The 14,477-nt window shown below is 53.7% G+C and overlaps 1 protein-coding gene across 3 annotated transcripts; it reads left to right on the top strand.

The window, feature by feature from the left end:
- The first annotated feature begins 846 nt into the window (after positions 1-846).
- Positions 847-14,095, top strand: Pdlim2 (PDZ and LIM domain 2). 3 transcript variants are annotated; one of them, XM_029469364.2, is made up of 10 exons: positions 847-931; positions 3,252-3,346; positions 4,065-4,216; positions 6,802-6,871; positions 6,975-7,126; positions 7,288-7,366; positions 9,951-10,030; positions 10,207-10,334; positions 11,797-11,914; positions 13,246-14,094. In XM_029469364.2, exons 2-10 carry the CDS (start codon positions 3,254-3,256, stop codon positions 13,421-13,423), a joined length of 1,050 nt encoding a protein of 349 aa, XP_029325224.1. In that variant the 5' UTR covers positions 847-931; positions 3,252-3,253; the 3' UTR covers positions 13,424-14,094. The 3 variants fall into 3 exon arrangements, with proteins under 3 accessions (XP_029325224.1, XP_085684869.1, XP_021037601.1); XM_085828743.1 differs by lacking the exon at positions 847-931 and adding an exon at positions 1,744-1,863 and having other exon boundaries at positions 10,210-10,334; positions 13,246-14,095; XM_021181942.3 differs by lacking the exon at positions 847-931 and adding an exon at positions 1,744-1,863 and having other exon boundaries at positions 13,246-14,092.
- The last annotated feature ends 382 nt before the right edge of the window (positions 14,096-14,477 follow it).

Raw genomic sequence — 14,477 nt, 5'->3', positions numbered from 1 at the left:
TTGGGATAGAACATGACCAAAAGCAACTTGGGGAGAAAAAGGGTTTTTTACAGTTCCACAACCCAGTCCATCATCAAAGGGACTCAAGGCAGGAAGTCAAGCAGGAGAGGTGGGGCTTGATCTTCAGGGCTTGCACAGCCTGCTTTACTTAGACCACCCAGGACCACCTACCAAGGGATGGAACCGCCCACAGTGGGCTGGGCCTTCCCCGCATCAATCAGCCATCAAGAAAATGTTCCCCCAACAGACACGCCCACAGGACAGTCTGAGGGAAGCAATTGCCCCGTGAGGTGAGGTTCCCTCTTTCCACAGAACTCTAGTTTGTATCAAGTCGACAAAAAGTAAACAGCACACCACTCAACACCACACACACACAGTTAAAGGAAGCCATGACACTCAAGGATCGGACAATGTGAACCCCAGGCAGTGCCTGCCCTACCCGAGGGCTGCTCAAGAGGTTTTCAGGGAACTGAGGGTAGAGCTTAAAAGGGAGAATACGTACAGTACTGGGGCCCTGTCTTCAATCCCCAGCACCAAACCAAACAAACATAAAAGGCTTCCAGACTGCTGCGGAGGGAGAGCAGGTGCAGCGGGCAAGGGGCCCCTCCTGGAGGCCCCTGGAACTAGTCTGTGGTAGAGCCATTTACCTGCCCAAGGAGAGACTATGGGAGGTGGGGCCAGGGAGGCAACCCGGCTGGCTGGAAAGTGCAGGGACTCTGAGGCTCACCGGTGCGCGTCGTAGGTGAGGAGGATGGTGAGGGTGGCGAGGGCAATTCTCTTGGGGAACTCGGAGAGAATGACTCACACCCGAGGCAGGCAGGTTACAGCTGGGTCCACAGGTGTGCTCTACGCTGTGCCAAGTTGTAAGAGCAACTGAAGAGGCAGGAGGCAGCTGCGTGGGCTCTCAACTCCCCAGGGCAAGAGTTGCCAGGTATAGCTCTGGGGGACCCTCTGGTCAGATGGCTCCTCCTTCCTGGGCCTGCACCTGCTTCCCCCCCACCCCGTTGCCCTGAGTCATGGAGTCTGGCATAGGAATTGGGCAGACAGGGTCCTCGGTCGTGCTTAGAGCTGGCCCATGCCAGGCAGACTGGTGGGAGAGGAGGTGCCTGGTGACCCTGCCAAGTGCTCTCTATCTCCTCTGGGTCTGGGCATGTCTCCCTGCTCAGGGCAGGCTTGCGGGGTATCTGGGGCTAAGTCACTGCGCTGGCAGTACAAAGCCAGGGGTATCTGTCTGGGAAGAGATAGGAGGGCGGAGGTGTGGCCCAGGTTTGAGATGTGTGGGTATCGGTATCGGGACTGTATCTGCACCAACATCGGAGCCAGGAGTGGGCAGAAGAGTCGGACGGACCACAGACAGGTCCATCAAGCCAGCGGTTGCCTGACCGAGGTCTGGGGACCGCGGCATGGAGGGATCTTTTCCTATTGTGGGGTGGGACGCAGTCTCTGTATACTGCGCACCGTGGGGGAGGGTCTGTCATTTGAACCGACCCCCTGTACTTAGGGACAGTCCGGAGGATGTGGACACCTCGGAAGGGTCTCAGTCTAGAGGCGGTTTTCAGGAGGGTCTGCTCTCCTCGCTCGCCCACTTCCAGCTCCCCCACAAGGCGCGGGCCAGGTGGCGGCGCCCCGGCTCGGCAGCGCAGAGGAGGCGGCTTCCCGGGCCAGGGGCGGCGGCAGGGGCGGCCCCGGGATCACATGGGCGGAGGCAGGTCTGGGAGCCCCGGGCGAGCTCTCCCTAGAGTCGGACAGACGGCTGCGGTGGAACGGCGGCGGCTCCTCGTCCTTACTCCCTCCGTTCTTCCCTCCCTCCTTCCCTTTCCTGGCGGGCCTGGCCGCCCAGCCCGACAGGCAAGCGGCAGCCAGGTGAGCGCGCGCCCACCTGCACCCTCCGCGGGCCACCGCCCTCGGCCATCTCCTCTTCGCCCGACCCTACCCTCGGCCCAAAGCCCCTTTTCCCTGAAACCTCTCTTCGACCTGGATACCCCTTGGCTTGGGTTCTCCCCTGACCCAGACAATCGTCCTCTAGTCCCAGTCCCACCCCCCCCACCCCCACTCCGCCCCGAGGTATTTTGGACTTGGGAAGCAAGCTTGAGAACTGGTACTGGGGACAGCCAGACTGACAGCTAGGCAGTTCACGCAGCACTGAGTCCACTGGTCGGCTCAAAGGTCTGAGAATCTCAGGGTGTTCGCAGTCTTTCTGTGATCAGCCTGGGACACCGTAGCTGGGCCTGGGTGAAAGGCAAAGCCAGTTGCCTGGGGGACAAGACAGTCGAACTGCTGGCCTGGACAGCCCCCCCACCTCCCAGGCCTTGATGTTCTTGAGATATTGGACATACTTGCTGACCCATATCTCCCCAGGGACAGCCTGAGGATGGGTGCTGGGCTGGGTGGTGCCCAGGCTGGCATTGCAGCTTCCTGGCTGGGTTGGCTCCTGGCTCCAGACCTAGAGGCTCAGGAAATCCTAGGAGGGCCTGGTCCACAAGGACACTCCCTTGTGGGTCAGAGGGGGCTGTGGATGAGAAGTTTGTGGCCAAACTGGCAGCATCATGAACTTGCCCTGCTGGCCAGTACCAGGGTGGCTGTGGCTGTGGGTGTGGGTGTGCTTCCCTTGGCAGATGAGCCTTGGCCTCCTTTCTCAGGCTGCTCACTAGGGTGCAGCAGGCCCCTAGAGGAGGCAGCAAGCTTCCTCTTGTTCATCTGAACCCAGCTGTTGGGGTCGGGCAGGGAGCCAGGTAGCCCCCCTGAAGACTTTGGACTGACACCTGCCAGCCCCAGCCCCGGCTAACTTCTTGCTGTCTGGTGGGGCCATCCTAAGGCTTGCTGTCCTCCTGTGTGGGAAGCAATGCTCTATACAGAGTGTAGAAAGTATTTTGTGCTCTTCGTTTAGGGAACAGGAAACAGGTAGTGAAGGGGTGCGGGGTGCGATTACTCCTACCACCTGCTAATTCCTTCCCACAGTTCTCCACCAAGCACTTGTATGGAAGTCTGACCTCTTGTCAGTGGGACTGCTGCCTGTCTTAGGGGATCTACTAGTCTGAAGACCCTAGAAGGGGGAACTCAGAGTCTTCAAGGCCTCCCAGGGTGGGGGGAAGTGAAACTCTTAGAAGAGGGAGGGACTTAGTCACTTCCTCTGTCACCACCCGCCAGGCCCAGGCCCTGCTGGGCTTCTCTGAGACCTGCCACTGTCTTCTCCCTTTGCTTTGGGGTGTACTGTGGAAGTGGGCCCCACCTCCCGGTTTTCTCTTCCTCAGGCATGGCGTTGACTGTGGATGTGGCGGGACCAGCACCTTGGGGCTTCCGAATTAGCGGGGGCAGAGATTTCCACACACCCATCATTGTGACCAAGGTAAGGGCTGTTTTTAGGAGATAAGGAGCTAGCTATCCCCTGAAAGGGGGTCTTGTTCCTCACGGGTACTTTCCCCAATTTGTTCTGGAGCCTGGAACCTTCTCTGGGCAATGTTGGCCAGGGGAACAGTCGTGCTTTGTGGCATGGGTATGTGAGGGCTCCTTCAGGAGGGCCATTAGAAGATGAAAGGAAGGGGACCAAGGACAAGGCCTGCCCTTTGCCCTAAGTCTCAACCCTCACACCTGCCATTTAGGGTCGTTACACAGGGCAGGTGCTTCTGCCTGTTCTTGGGAGCTTGCTAGTTTCTTTTTCACCCAGGCTCGGGCCCAAGTCCTGGCTGGAGAGCACTCAGGGCAAGGGTGGTGTTTAGGCAGCCACCTGCAAGGTATGATTTGCACAGGCAGGGTTCTCTATCCAGAAGTATTCCCAAGCTCCGCTCCTGACATTCTGCCATCACATTCCTTGGGAGGCCCATGTTTGAATGCCAGTGTATGGGGGATTTGGGGGGAGGTTGCCACTCAAGCCTGTAAGGGATTAGCTGAGAAGCTGGCAAGACCAGGAAAGACAGAGAAAAAGGTGGTAGAGGTGTACTGTCTTGTTTCTGCATTTCCTGGGCAGCAGAGGAAACCTTGAGGACCCTCCTGCTCCAGTCTCCTCAAGTATACTCCTATTCAGGGTGGGTATTCAGCAGCCAGCATCTGGCTTCTCATCTCTTTAGGTCACAGAGCGGGGCAAGGCTGAAGCAGCTGATCTCCGGCCTGGCGACATCATTGTGGCCATCAATGGACAGAGTGCAGAGAACATGCTACACGCAGAGGCCCAAAGCAAGATCCGACAGAGCGCCTCACCCCTAAGACTGCAGCTGGACCGGTAGGTCTTCTACTTCCACTGGCAGGTCTTGCCACCTTTCCCTTTTCTGCACTTGCCCAATGCCAGCCAGGCAGCCATCCTCAACCCTGCCTACAACCCCAGTGCAGTCCCATCCCAGCCTTCCCAGGCTCCTCTGGCATGTCCTGAGCTCTGGGACTATGGTAGGGACAAGGAAGATATCCCAGTGGCCCATAAGTATCCCATAAGGGCATAGGTGGGCACCGGGCTGGGCATGCAGCCATAGGTGAGGTGGGGCAAGCTGGCACTGGCTACCTGGAAGCCCGGGTTTGACTGGTTCCCAGCAGTGTGAATGGTACAGGGTGTGGGCATGGAGTGGTTGAAGAGAGGCAAGTTCTGGGCATGGTGTACCCTAGCCTGGGTCTCTAGTACCCTTGTATTTGAGAGATGGCTTTTTTTTTTTTTTTTTTTTTTTTTTTTGTAAATCCGGGTAGAGATGGGGATTAGGGACTCACAGCTCAGCAAAGCTCATTGTCCCTTCTTCTCACTGTTTTGGACTTTGCCATTGAACATGGGTCCCTACACTCATAAGGAGTGTTGTGTGTTGAGGGGAGGGGCAGGTGGAACATCACAGTGAGTCAGAGTTCAAGAATGCTGGGAGATCCCTTGGTCCAAAGGCTCTCTGGGCAAGCCAGCAAAGGCGTTGATCTCTCTCTCTCTCTCTCTCTGCCTCTGTCCCACTGCCTGACTTTTTTTCTGGCCTCGTGTCTGCAACCCTCCTTCCCTGAGGGCCCTGCTACTAGGTAAGACTGCAGAGGCAGGATGCCATGGTACTGGCCCTCTTCATTCCACTCTGTCCCTGAGTGTTTGTAAGAGAGAGAGAGAGCTAGAGGAGGAAAGAGGGTGGAGGGGGCCTCATGGCATCTGGGAATGGGACCAAAATCTACAGGAGGTGGCAATCAGGGATACCTTTGCTTACTGTTAGGTCTTTCCTGAAGGAACCTGGCCACTGGGGAATGGGGGCCTGGCCAGCTCCGCACCAGGCAAGCCAAGGCTCTGGGTGTCTTGGTTCTTCTACCAAGACCCTCCTCAACCTTCCTCCCACTTTCCCGGGAACCATTCAGAGGAACCTCAGCAGCTCTGAGGCAGGAACTCCCCTTACCCTGACCCTGTACCACTACCTCAGTCTAGGAAGGCAAAGGCTCCTGCCAGCCCTCTAGAGAGGTGACCAGAGGCCCTGGGAAGTAATGATGGCAAGCAGGAGGTGGCTTTGAGGGTGCTCTCCTCTCCATCACCTCTCACCTCCAATGGTCTAGACTCCTGTCAGCTCTCCTGGGAGAAGTGTCAGAGAGGGTCCACTTGGGTCAGGTGCTGGGCCTTCTTGGAGCTTCAATCTCCAGAGTCCATCTGTCTGCTTGTTTAGAAGGGAGGGGAAACCTGGCTCCGCCCCCTTGTTTTGCTGGGGAAGAGTCTGAGAAAGGGATTCCCAGTGACTTTCCTGAAGATACTGTGTCCAACCATAGAGCAACTGATAGGGACAAGCCTATCAGTGAGGAAAAGTAGGTATTTGGCTCAGCCAACAATGGCTTTAGGACTTGGGACAACTCATTTTCTTTTCTTTTCTTTTTATTATTTATTATGCTTTTATTTTTACCGATTCACTTTACATCCTGCTCATTGCCCCCACCTCCTGGTTAGTCCCTCCCTCATATTCTTTCTTTCTTTCTTTCTTTCTTTCTTTCTTTCTTTCTTTCTTTCTTTCTTTCTTTCTTTCTTTCTTTCTTTCTCTCTCCCTCTCTCTCTCTTCCTTCCTTCCTTCCTTCCTTCCTTCCTTCCTTCCTTCCTTCCTTCCTTCCTTTCTTTCTTTCTTTTCTTTTCTTTTTTTGAGACAGGGTCTCTCTGTGTAGCTCTGGCTGTCCTGGAACTCACTTTGTAGACCAGGCTGGCCTCCAACTCAGAAATCCACCTGCCTCTGCCTCCCAAGTGCTGGGATTAAAGGCATGTGCTACCACTGCCCAGCTCTTTTTTTTTTTTTTTTTAAGATTTATTTATTTTATATATGAGTGTACACTGTCACTGTCTTCAGACACACCAGAAGAGGGCATCAGATCCCATTACAGATGGTTATGAGCCACCATGTGGTTGCTGGGAATTGAACTCAGGACCTCTGGAAGAGCAGTCAGTGTTCTTAACCGCTGAGCCATCTCTCCAGCCCCTCATTTTCTTTCTTAAGGCTTTGGTTTCTCCACAGTTTAAAAGACAAAAGGGGTTATTTACATGGAATTAGTCATGTTCCTCAGAATTGATCGAAGGCAGTTGCTGTTTCTGTGGCAGTCTAGATGAAATGGAAGAAAGGAGGGATGTGGGTCACGTGAGGAAGGCCTGATAAACTGGATTTATCAAGCATTCTGCTGAAACTCTGTCCTTTCTGCTATGGTGCTGAGCCCGAGAGGAGTGGTGGATTTATGGGAGTCATTTGTTTTGAACTTAACAAAGTTAAAAGTCCAATGGCCAAGTGTCTTGGAGACTTGGCTGGTCTGAAGGCCTGGGCCTAGGAACAGTGTTCAGGAAGGGTGAAGTCTAGGATCCCGTGATAGACCATCTCTTTCTTCTCTCTTGTCCTTCAGGTCCCAAACAGCCTCTCCTGGGCAGACCAATGGGGACGGCTCCTTGGAAGTGCTGGCAACCAGATTCCAGGTAAGCTGGGCCTTCCAGTCATGAGCTACAGCGCCCCCCAAGTACCCTCAAGGGTGCAGCCAGCAGGGTCATGCCAACTCTTTCTTGGCCCCTTTCTCCACAGGGCTCCCTGAGGACACACCGTGACAGCCAGTCTTCCCAGAGGTCTGCCTGCTTCAGTCCAGTCTCTCTCAGCCCCAGGCCGTGCAGCCCCTTCTCCACCCCACCCCCTGCCAGCCCAATTGCCCTTTCTGGAGAGGATGTGATTGGCTGTAGGTGAGCATGGCTGAGTACCCTGGCCAAGTGGGCCACCAAGTTTGAGCCTAGCCCCTCGGAGTCTCAGTAGTTCTGTGTAGGGGACCCTGGGCCCCCTCTTCCCTGGGGCAGGCTGTGTGGGCACTGCACCACATTGTTCCCCACTCCCCTGCTCATTTCAGTTTCCAGAGTCTGACACACTCTCCAGGCCTTGCTGCTGCTCACCACTTGACCTACCCCGGCCACCCCAACAGCCAACAGGTGAGGCTTCCTAAGGGAAGGAGATGAGAGACCTGCCTCCCGAGCCACTAGCTGCCCTTGGTGCCCTCTGGCAGTACCTGACCAGCCCGTGGGACCATCCCCTAGTGACAGGTCCGTTATACCCCTGAGCCAGCCAGAGAAGCTAGCTAACACTGAGGCCACTTGTAGTCCTCTCTCCTGTCGCTCTGGCTCTCTCCCTTCTCAGTGTTTCTTTTGGGCTGTGGCTGAAATAGTTTTGCTGCTGTTGTTGGGGTGACTCCCTCTCCAGTGCTGGCTGCATCTCCCAAAGACATTCTTCCCTGTTCCAAGCCCCCAACTCCCACCCCCACCCCTCTCCCCACCCCAGCAGCCTTGATCTCCTTCCATGCAGCCCAAAGAGACTCTGTGGGACCGTGTGGTTCTGCCTCACTCTGCCCTTGGCCTGTTTTCTGTCTCCTCCCCCACAGTCCCTACGGCCACTGCTGACAGCTTAACCCCCAGGTGGTATTTCTCCTCCCCCAAGGACAGGGGCGGGGCAGATGACAACAGTTCTGGCCATCAGCTGCTGGGGGCAGAGTGGCTGGGGGTATGTCCGGCCTTTTGGTGAAGGGAACAAGGCCCAGCTGCTGGAATCTTACTTCTGGGTTGGCTCTGCATTCCAAAGAGCAGGGCCTTTTGGGGTGGAAGGTTCTGCATTCCAATGAGCAGGGCCTTTGAGGGTGGTAGGAGAGAGGAAGTGGGGAGGGGGGACTGGAGAAGGAAGGGGCTCAATTTGTGGTGCTGGGCCTTGTGCCTACCCCAGGGCCAGCTGGGTGGGTGATGTGGCCACAGATCCATCTTTAAGGAATTTAAGATGTGGCTGTTGAGATAAGACAAACATGCCAAACAATTTTGAAACAATTAAGTATGAAGCGGTGTGGGATTAATTACAAAAGCAGGAGGCATTCTGGAAGGGGAGAAAGACAAGTAGGTTGGGTGGCCTGAGAAGGCTCATCTGGGAGTTTTGCTGAACAGTGGAGGGAGATTAGAGGAAGGGGGTTGATTAGAGAATGAGGTGCAGTGGTCTGAAGTTCTAGGAGGGAGAAGATGGGTCCCAGAAAGACCCAACAGGTAGAGACAAGCTGGAAAGGAACTTGGCCCCCAGTTGGTAGGTGCATCCCTTCTGGGAATTCTACGTTGTTGGTCTAGCAGATGGTGGGTACTCAAGGGCAGGTCTTCCTGTGGTGTCCCACCTGAGCAAACAGCAGCAGCCCCTGAGAATGTCTATGGGAAAATTAGGATTCCTAGGGAATTTATTATAAATACAGATCTCCCGGGCCCCAGCCTGGACTTGCTGCAGAGTGGGAACTGGGGACTCAAGAATAGGAACTTGTGGGGTTTTTTTTGTTTGTTTGTTTTTCAAGGCAGGATTTCTCCTTGTAGCTCTGACTGTCTTGGAACTCGCTCTGTAGATCAAGCTGGCCTTGAACTCACAGAGATCTGCCTGCCTTGGCCTTCTGGAGAGCTGGAAAGCTGGGATTCTCTGCTGCCGCCGCTGCTGCTACCACTGGGCCAGGAGCTTGTGTTTTGACAAACCTGTATGCTAAAGAAGGAGCCCGGGTCAGGTGACAGGCAGGCCCCAGCTGGTCCCAGTGCTGCTGGCGAGAGCAGGATCCTCTTACCCCCTCTCTGGTCCTCAGAGTCAGGCTCGGTCATCCGTCCCTTGGGAACTCTCATCCCTCTCCCTCAGCCAGCTGCTTCTCCTCAAGCACCCTCTGGGCTCTTAAGGATGCATTCATGGAAAAAAACCAAAAAAACCAGAATTCCTCACCCCTCAGGCTGCACAGATGGCAGCAGGAGTCAAGAGGTCCACACTTCCCTCCTGAGTCACACTCTTAGCATCTCAGAGGCCCCAAGACCACAGGAAAGAAGCACATATATGGTCTAATTAGCTTCGTACACTGAAGCTGTCTTCAGACACACCAGAAGAGGGCATCCGAACTCATTACAGATGGTTGTGAGCCACCATGTGGTTGCTAGGATTTGAACTCAGGACCTCTGGAAGAGCAGTCAGTGAGTGCTCTTAGCCGCTGAGCCATCTCTCAGGCCGGAAACACAGTTTTCTTCTTCACTGTTGAGTCTAGAAGCCTGTTTCCCATCTGCACCTGGGTACATCCTTTACACAGTTATACTTCCATGGCCTTGTTGCAAGATGATTGGCTTCCAGGCTTGCTTGCTTTTCTTGTTTCTTCTGTGGAGTAGGAGGCTGGCCACATCTCTACATAGGTAGCATGATCTAAGTGTGTGGAATATATCAATATATCTAAAGGGTGTCTGTGTGGCGTGCCCACCCGACGTCCTCGTTTTTGCTCCTTGTGGGATTCCCAAGTGTAACTTAAACATCTCTGCATCCGGGCACGGGCGTCTCTTCCCTTATGGGATCTCATCCTTGGTGCCTTGGCTATGAGGGCAGGGCACAGGGTACCCGATACCAGTGGGTTGTTGGAGGCTAGGCGCCCCCTTGCGTCGATCTTGAGAACAGCATCTTGTAAAGCACACAGAACAAGCTGGCCACCAGGGTGGGGGGTGGGTGGACTGACTCCTCCCTGCCGCTCTCCTCCCACAGGCCGGCCACAGCAGCCCAAGCGACTCCGCAGTGAGGGTGCTGCTCCATTCCCCAGGACGGCCCTCCAGCCCCAGGATCAGGTACTAGCAGGTCTTGCAGAGTTGGGTGAGCTCCTGGAGGGTCTGGACGGGACTGGTTTCCTAGAGAGGGATGGGAGTCTCCGTCCCTTAATCCTCTCATATTCATCTGCACCGGGGTGTGTCCCAACATCATTGCAGGGTCCTTATTCTTAGTTGTCTCTTCTACTCTTCCACAGCAGTTTGGATCTGGAGGAGGACTCAGAGGTGTTCAAGATGCTGCAGGAGAACCGCCAGGGTCGGGCCGCCCCAAGGCAGTCCAGCTCTTTTCGACTCTTACAGGAAGCCTTGGAGGCTGAGGAGAGAGGTGAGGCCTCTAGGCTCTGGATGAAGTAAGGTTCCTTGGACTCTCTGGAATGAGGCCAAACCGACTAAGGAAGTAGCTTAAGGGTCCTTAGCAGAACTAGGCATTAGGGGAGCATATATATGTCAGGCACCAGCGAGTAAGAAGCTTACGTTCTGGTTGGGTTAACTGGGTACCCTCAGAAAGGGGTGGGTGGTACTCGTCAGAACCAGGAAAACAAGGGAGTGGTCAAAGCAGGGACTCTGGGTTGGGTCTCCAGGGAGGGCTTCTTGGAAAAAGAGGGATTTGATTTGGCCTTGAAACAAGATCCCAGACTCCATCAGCTTTCAGACAGTGGCCTGGCAGGAGTACTATGGAATGTGGAGGCCGGCAACCAGAGCGTTGGGTTATGTTCACTAGACACTGGCTTGGCCTGGTAGCAGGGGAGGGTGTCGGGGAGAACTAGCTGTGCTGAGGCAGGGGCCTTGGAAGCCAGAACAAAGAACGCTATGCCACAGACTGTCATGCCAGGCGAGGTAGCTCTGCAAACAACAGAGTACAGTCAGCCACCCGTTTACTCATTGGAAATACACCGGTGTGTTTATCCAGTGGAACAGATATGTAGAGTATACCCGACCTCAACCCCCGAGGATTGGAGATATGGCTCTAAGAAGTTCCCACAAGTGTGCATACAGCAGTGGGATGCATGCTATCCCTCCAGGAAGTCATGAACGATGCCCTTTGTAGCAGCAGACAAGAATGCTGTCTTGTCCACAGAAAGGATGATGCTGGCAGAACAGGGCTTGGAGCTGCAGAATAGCCGGTCCTAGGCACAACTCTGAGTGTGTAGTGATCACAAGGCTGTTTTCGGGAACACGGGGCTAAGTAAAAAGGTTTTCCAAACAAAGCCTGTCCATCCTGACTCTGAGGTCTCTATGGGAGGGGCCCCAGGGAGATTGGTAGTGGGTAGGTGGGGGGAGAAGAGTACAAACGTAAGGTCACTTCTTGGGTGTCACAGAATCTCAGCTGAAGCTTGGACAATGGCTGCCCAGTGCTTTTGTGCTTCATCTTGGTGTTCTCGCTGGCTCGGGTGCAATGATGTGTATAAATGTCCTTTGAAAGGGCCGAACAAAGACACTGTGATGGCCTTATGACCTAGTATTATCTGTTTACATCATCATGACTGGTCCACGGAGAGACAGCACCTACTTGTCTCTGGCAAACACTAGGCACAGACGTTCCCAGGTTGCTTTGGAAGGATAGGGTTCCTCATCAGCCTTTGCCAAGGCTCTGCCTCATCTCCTTCTTTACTAAGTGGCATCCCCACCAGCACTCTAGAGGCCCATGTAAAAGTGTGCCTTTGGCCACAAGAGTGGGCGTGTCCTGGGGAGGAATGGAGGAATGTCATAAAATGCCATTGTGTATAGCTGGATACCTTTGTGGTGGACAGGCAGCTCTCATGGAGTCTGTCTCCTACCCGTCCCAGGTGGCACACCTGCCTTTGTGCCCAGCTCGCTGAGCCCCCAGGCTTCCTTGCCCACCTCCAGGGCCTTGGCCACTCCACCCAAGCTCCACACCTGTGAGAAGTGCAGCGTCAACATCTCGTGAGTATTGGGGGTGGGGGGCTGGGTGCCGACCATACCTGGGGCTTCCAGGCAAAGCTGGGCCATCAGTCAGGGACCCTAGAGGGCAGCATGGCCAAGTGGCTTCCAGTTCAAAATTGAAGGCTTGGCTGTTTCCTGCTCACCCTCCTTCCTGCAAGGGAATGAAAAAAAATGCTAGCACTTTTGGGTTTTCGTACATGTTCCCAAGCCTCTGTGCCCAGATGAAGCACCTCCCTCCTCTTAGAAAAGCTTGCTCTTTTTTCCCTATCCTGGGCTCATTTCTCAATGGGCGACATTATAATGCAGCACTTCTCTCTGGTTTAAAAATAAAAATGCTCGTATCTCTCCCTAACTGCCAACACTGAAAGTCAGGTGACTTTGAGCAACGCCTTGACCTTTTGTGACTGCTACTTTCTCATTGGCGGGACCGGATAGTGTCCGGTACTCTGAAGAATGTAGGTGGAACGCTGATATATACTAGTGGCTTTCCCAGGAGCCTGCATCCCTGTCCCCAGAGGGCTCGTAATGCACAGAACACACAACTAACCCCGGGTTATCCGTTCTGATTGCACTGCCTTGAAATGTTGATGCTCTAAGTTCTGTACCGAGGGTCACTCTCTGAGAGCCACAGCCCAGGAGACATGAGGAATCTTCGTCAGTGTGTGAGACAGGGTCTGCCTCAACACTATATATGCTTGCCTCACTAATGCTGTGATCGTAGGCGTGTGTGAGCTTGCCTGGCTCAGGGTGTAACAGTGTTACTTTTAATTAAACAAATAAGTATCTGTGTATATATGAGTGTGGAAGTAACCACAGGCACACATGTGAAGACCAGAAGACAAAGTCCGGTGGTGATAGCACACACCTTTGATCCCAGCACTTGGGAGGCAGAGGCAGGCGGATTTCTGAGTTCGAGGCCAGCCTGGTCTACAGAGGGAGTCCCAGGATAGCCAGGACTACACAGAGAAACCCTGTCTGAAAAACAACAAACAAACAAACAAACAAAACAGCTTTGGGGAGTTGGTTTTCTCCTCCTACCATGGGTTCTGAGGATGGTACTCAGGTTGTCAAGCTTGTGTGGCAAAGTGGTTTTAGCCAGTGGAATCATCAGACTGGCCCATTAGAAGTCCCAGTCCGGGGTTTGTGCATGTGCATGTTGATCCTTTGTTGGGGTTGGTAAAATGAAATTCCTGAGAGAGAGGCTTTTGGGAGCCAAGTGCCCTGAGATCTGTGTGTCTGAGGTTCTGACTGGCGAGGGGAGCAGGTTTCCTGGTAATGGTGGCCTCATGCCAGGTCCTCCTAACTGTCCTGTCTCTGTCCCCTTTCTGCAGGAACCAGGCGGTCCGCATCCAGGAGGGGAGGTACCGACACCCTGGCTGCTACACTTGCGCAGACTGTGGGCTGAACCTGAAGATGCGCGGCCACTTCTGGGTGGGCAACGAGTTGTACTGCGAGAAGCATGCCCGCCAGCGCTACTCTATGCCTGGAACTCTCAACTCTCGAGCCTGAGCCTCAAGGTGCTCGGCCTGTCTGCACTCTCAGACTCTGCAGACTTGATTATACCAAGAGCAAGCAGGGAAGGGGTGATAGCAGGTGATAGATGATCTTATGTGAACTAAGGTTGGGGAGTCCCCTTTGTCCTTGCTGGGTGAGGCCAAGGGTTGGGACTAATGTTAGATTGCTAGTGCTAAGGACAGTTCCACTCTCTCTGGCCTTCCTCCTGCAGGCCAGGTTCCGTATTATGGTCTAAAGTGGCCGCCATGTTTGACACGCAAGTGTATGGGGTTGGGCATGGATAGAAGCATCTAGAAGGGAAAGGTGGACCTGAGGTAAATGATATTCATGGTGTGAAGTTTCTAACATATGAACTCTATATACACGTGGAAAAAATTAAGTAGTGTATTTTCTTCCTTTCCCTGTTCCTGGGGAAAAAGTCTTTATTTATAGGTAGCCTCTTTTTCTTCTCCCTTAAGTCCCACCTACTATGCACCTCATTGCAGAGGCCTGTTTCTTATTTTTCTTTTTCATTCCTTGAGACAGTATGCATGCTGGGGCTATGCCTCACCATGTTCAGTCATTCTCTTCTTCTTCTTCTTCTTCTTCTTCTTCTTCTTCTTCTTCTTCTTCTTCTTCTTCTTCCTCTTCCTCTTCCTCTTCCTCTTCCTCTGCCCTCCCCTCCCCTCCCCCTCCTTCTTCCTCTTCAGATTTGTTTATTTATATGTATGAATACAATGTTGCTATCTTCAGACACACCAGAAGAGGGCATCAGATCTCGTTACAGATGGTTGTGAGCCATCATGTGGTTGCTGGGAATTGAACTCGGGACCTCTGGAAAAGCAGTCAGTGCTCTTAACCGCTGAATCATCTCTCCAGCCCAAGTCACTCACTTCTTTAAGTTGGGGCTTTATGCTTCTTTAACTCTTTTGTAAAGGTGCTCCTAAAAAAAAAAAAAAAAAAAAAGGTTGCTCATTTTTGGAGGGAGGGGGTTTCTTCTCTGAAGCTCAGAGAGACATGGAAATGGAGGACCAGGGAAGAGCTTCCTGGCAAGACAGCCAAACCCTCC

The sequence above is a fragment of the Mus caroli genome, unplaced genomic scaffold (assembly GCF_978045245.1).
Source record: "Mus caroli unplaced genomic scaffold, Mus_caroli_1 scaffold_12, whole genome shotgun sequence".
Lineage (NCBI taxonomy): Eukaryota > Metazoa > Chordata > Mammalia > Rodentia > Muridae > Mus > Mus caroli.
Note: the sequence above shows the minus strand (reverse complement) of the source record. Positions and strands in the feature narration are given on the sequence as shown.

What these genes read in the sequence shown, in the direction of transcription:
- Pdlim2 (XM_029469364.2), top strand. Translation starts at nt 3,254, where the DNA reads ATGGCGTTGACTGTGGATGTGGCGGGACCAGCACCTTGGGGCTTCCGA. An exon ending in TGCTGGCAACCAGATTCCAG is followed by an intron (nt 6,872 to 6,974) that starts GTAAGCTGGGCC and finishes CTTTCTCCACAG; the next exon opens with GGCTCCCTGAGGACACACCG. An exon ending in GAGGATGTGATTGGCTGTAG is followed by an intron (nt 7,127 to 7,287) that starts GTGAGCATGGCT and finishes TGCTCATTTCAG; the next exon opens with TTTCCAGAGTCTGACACACT.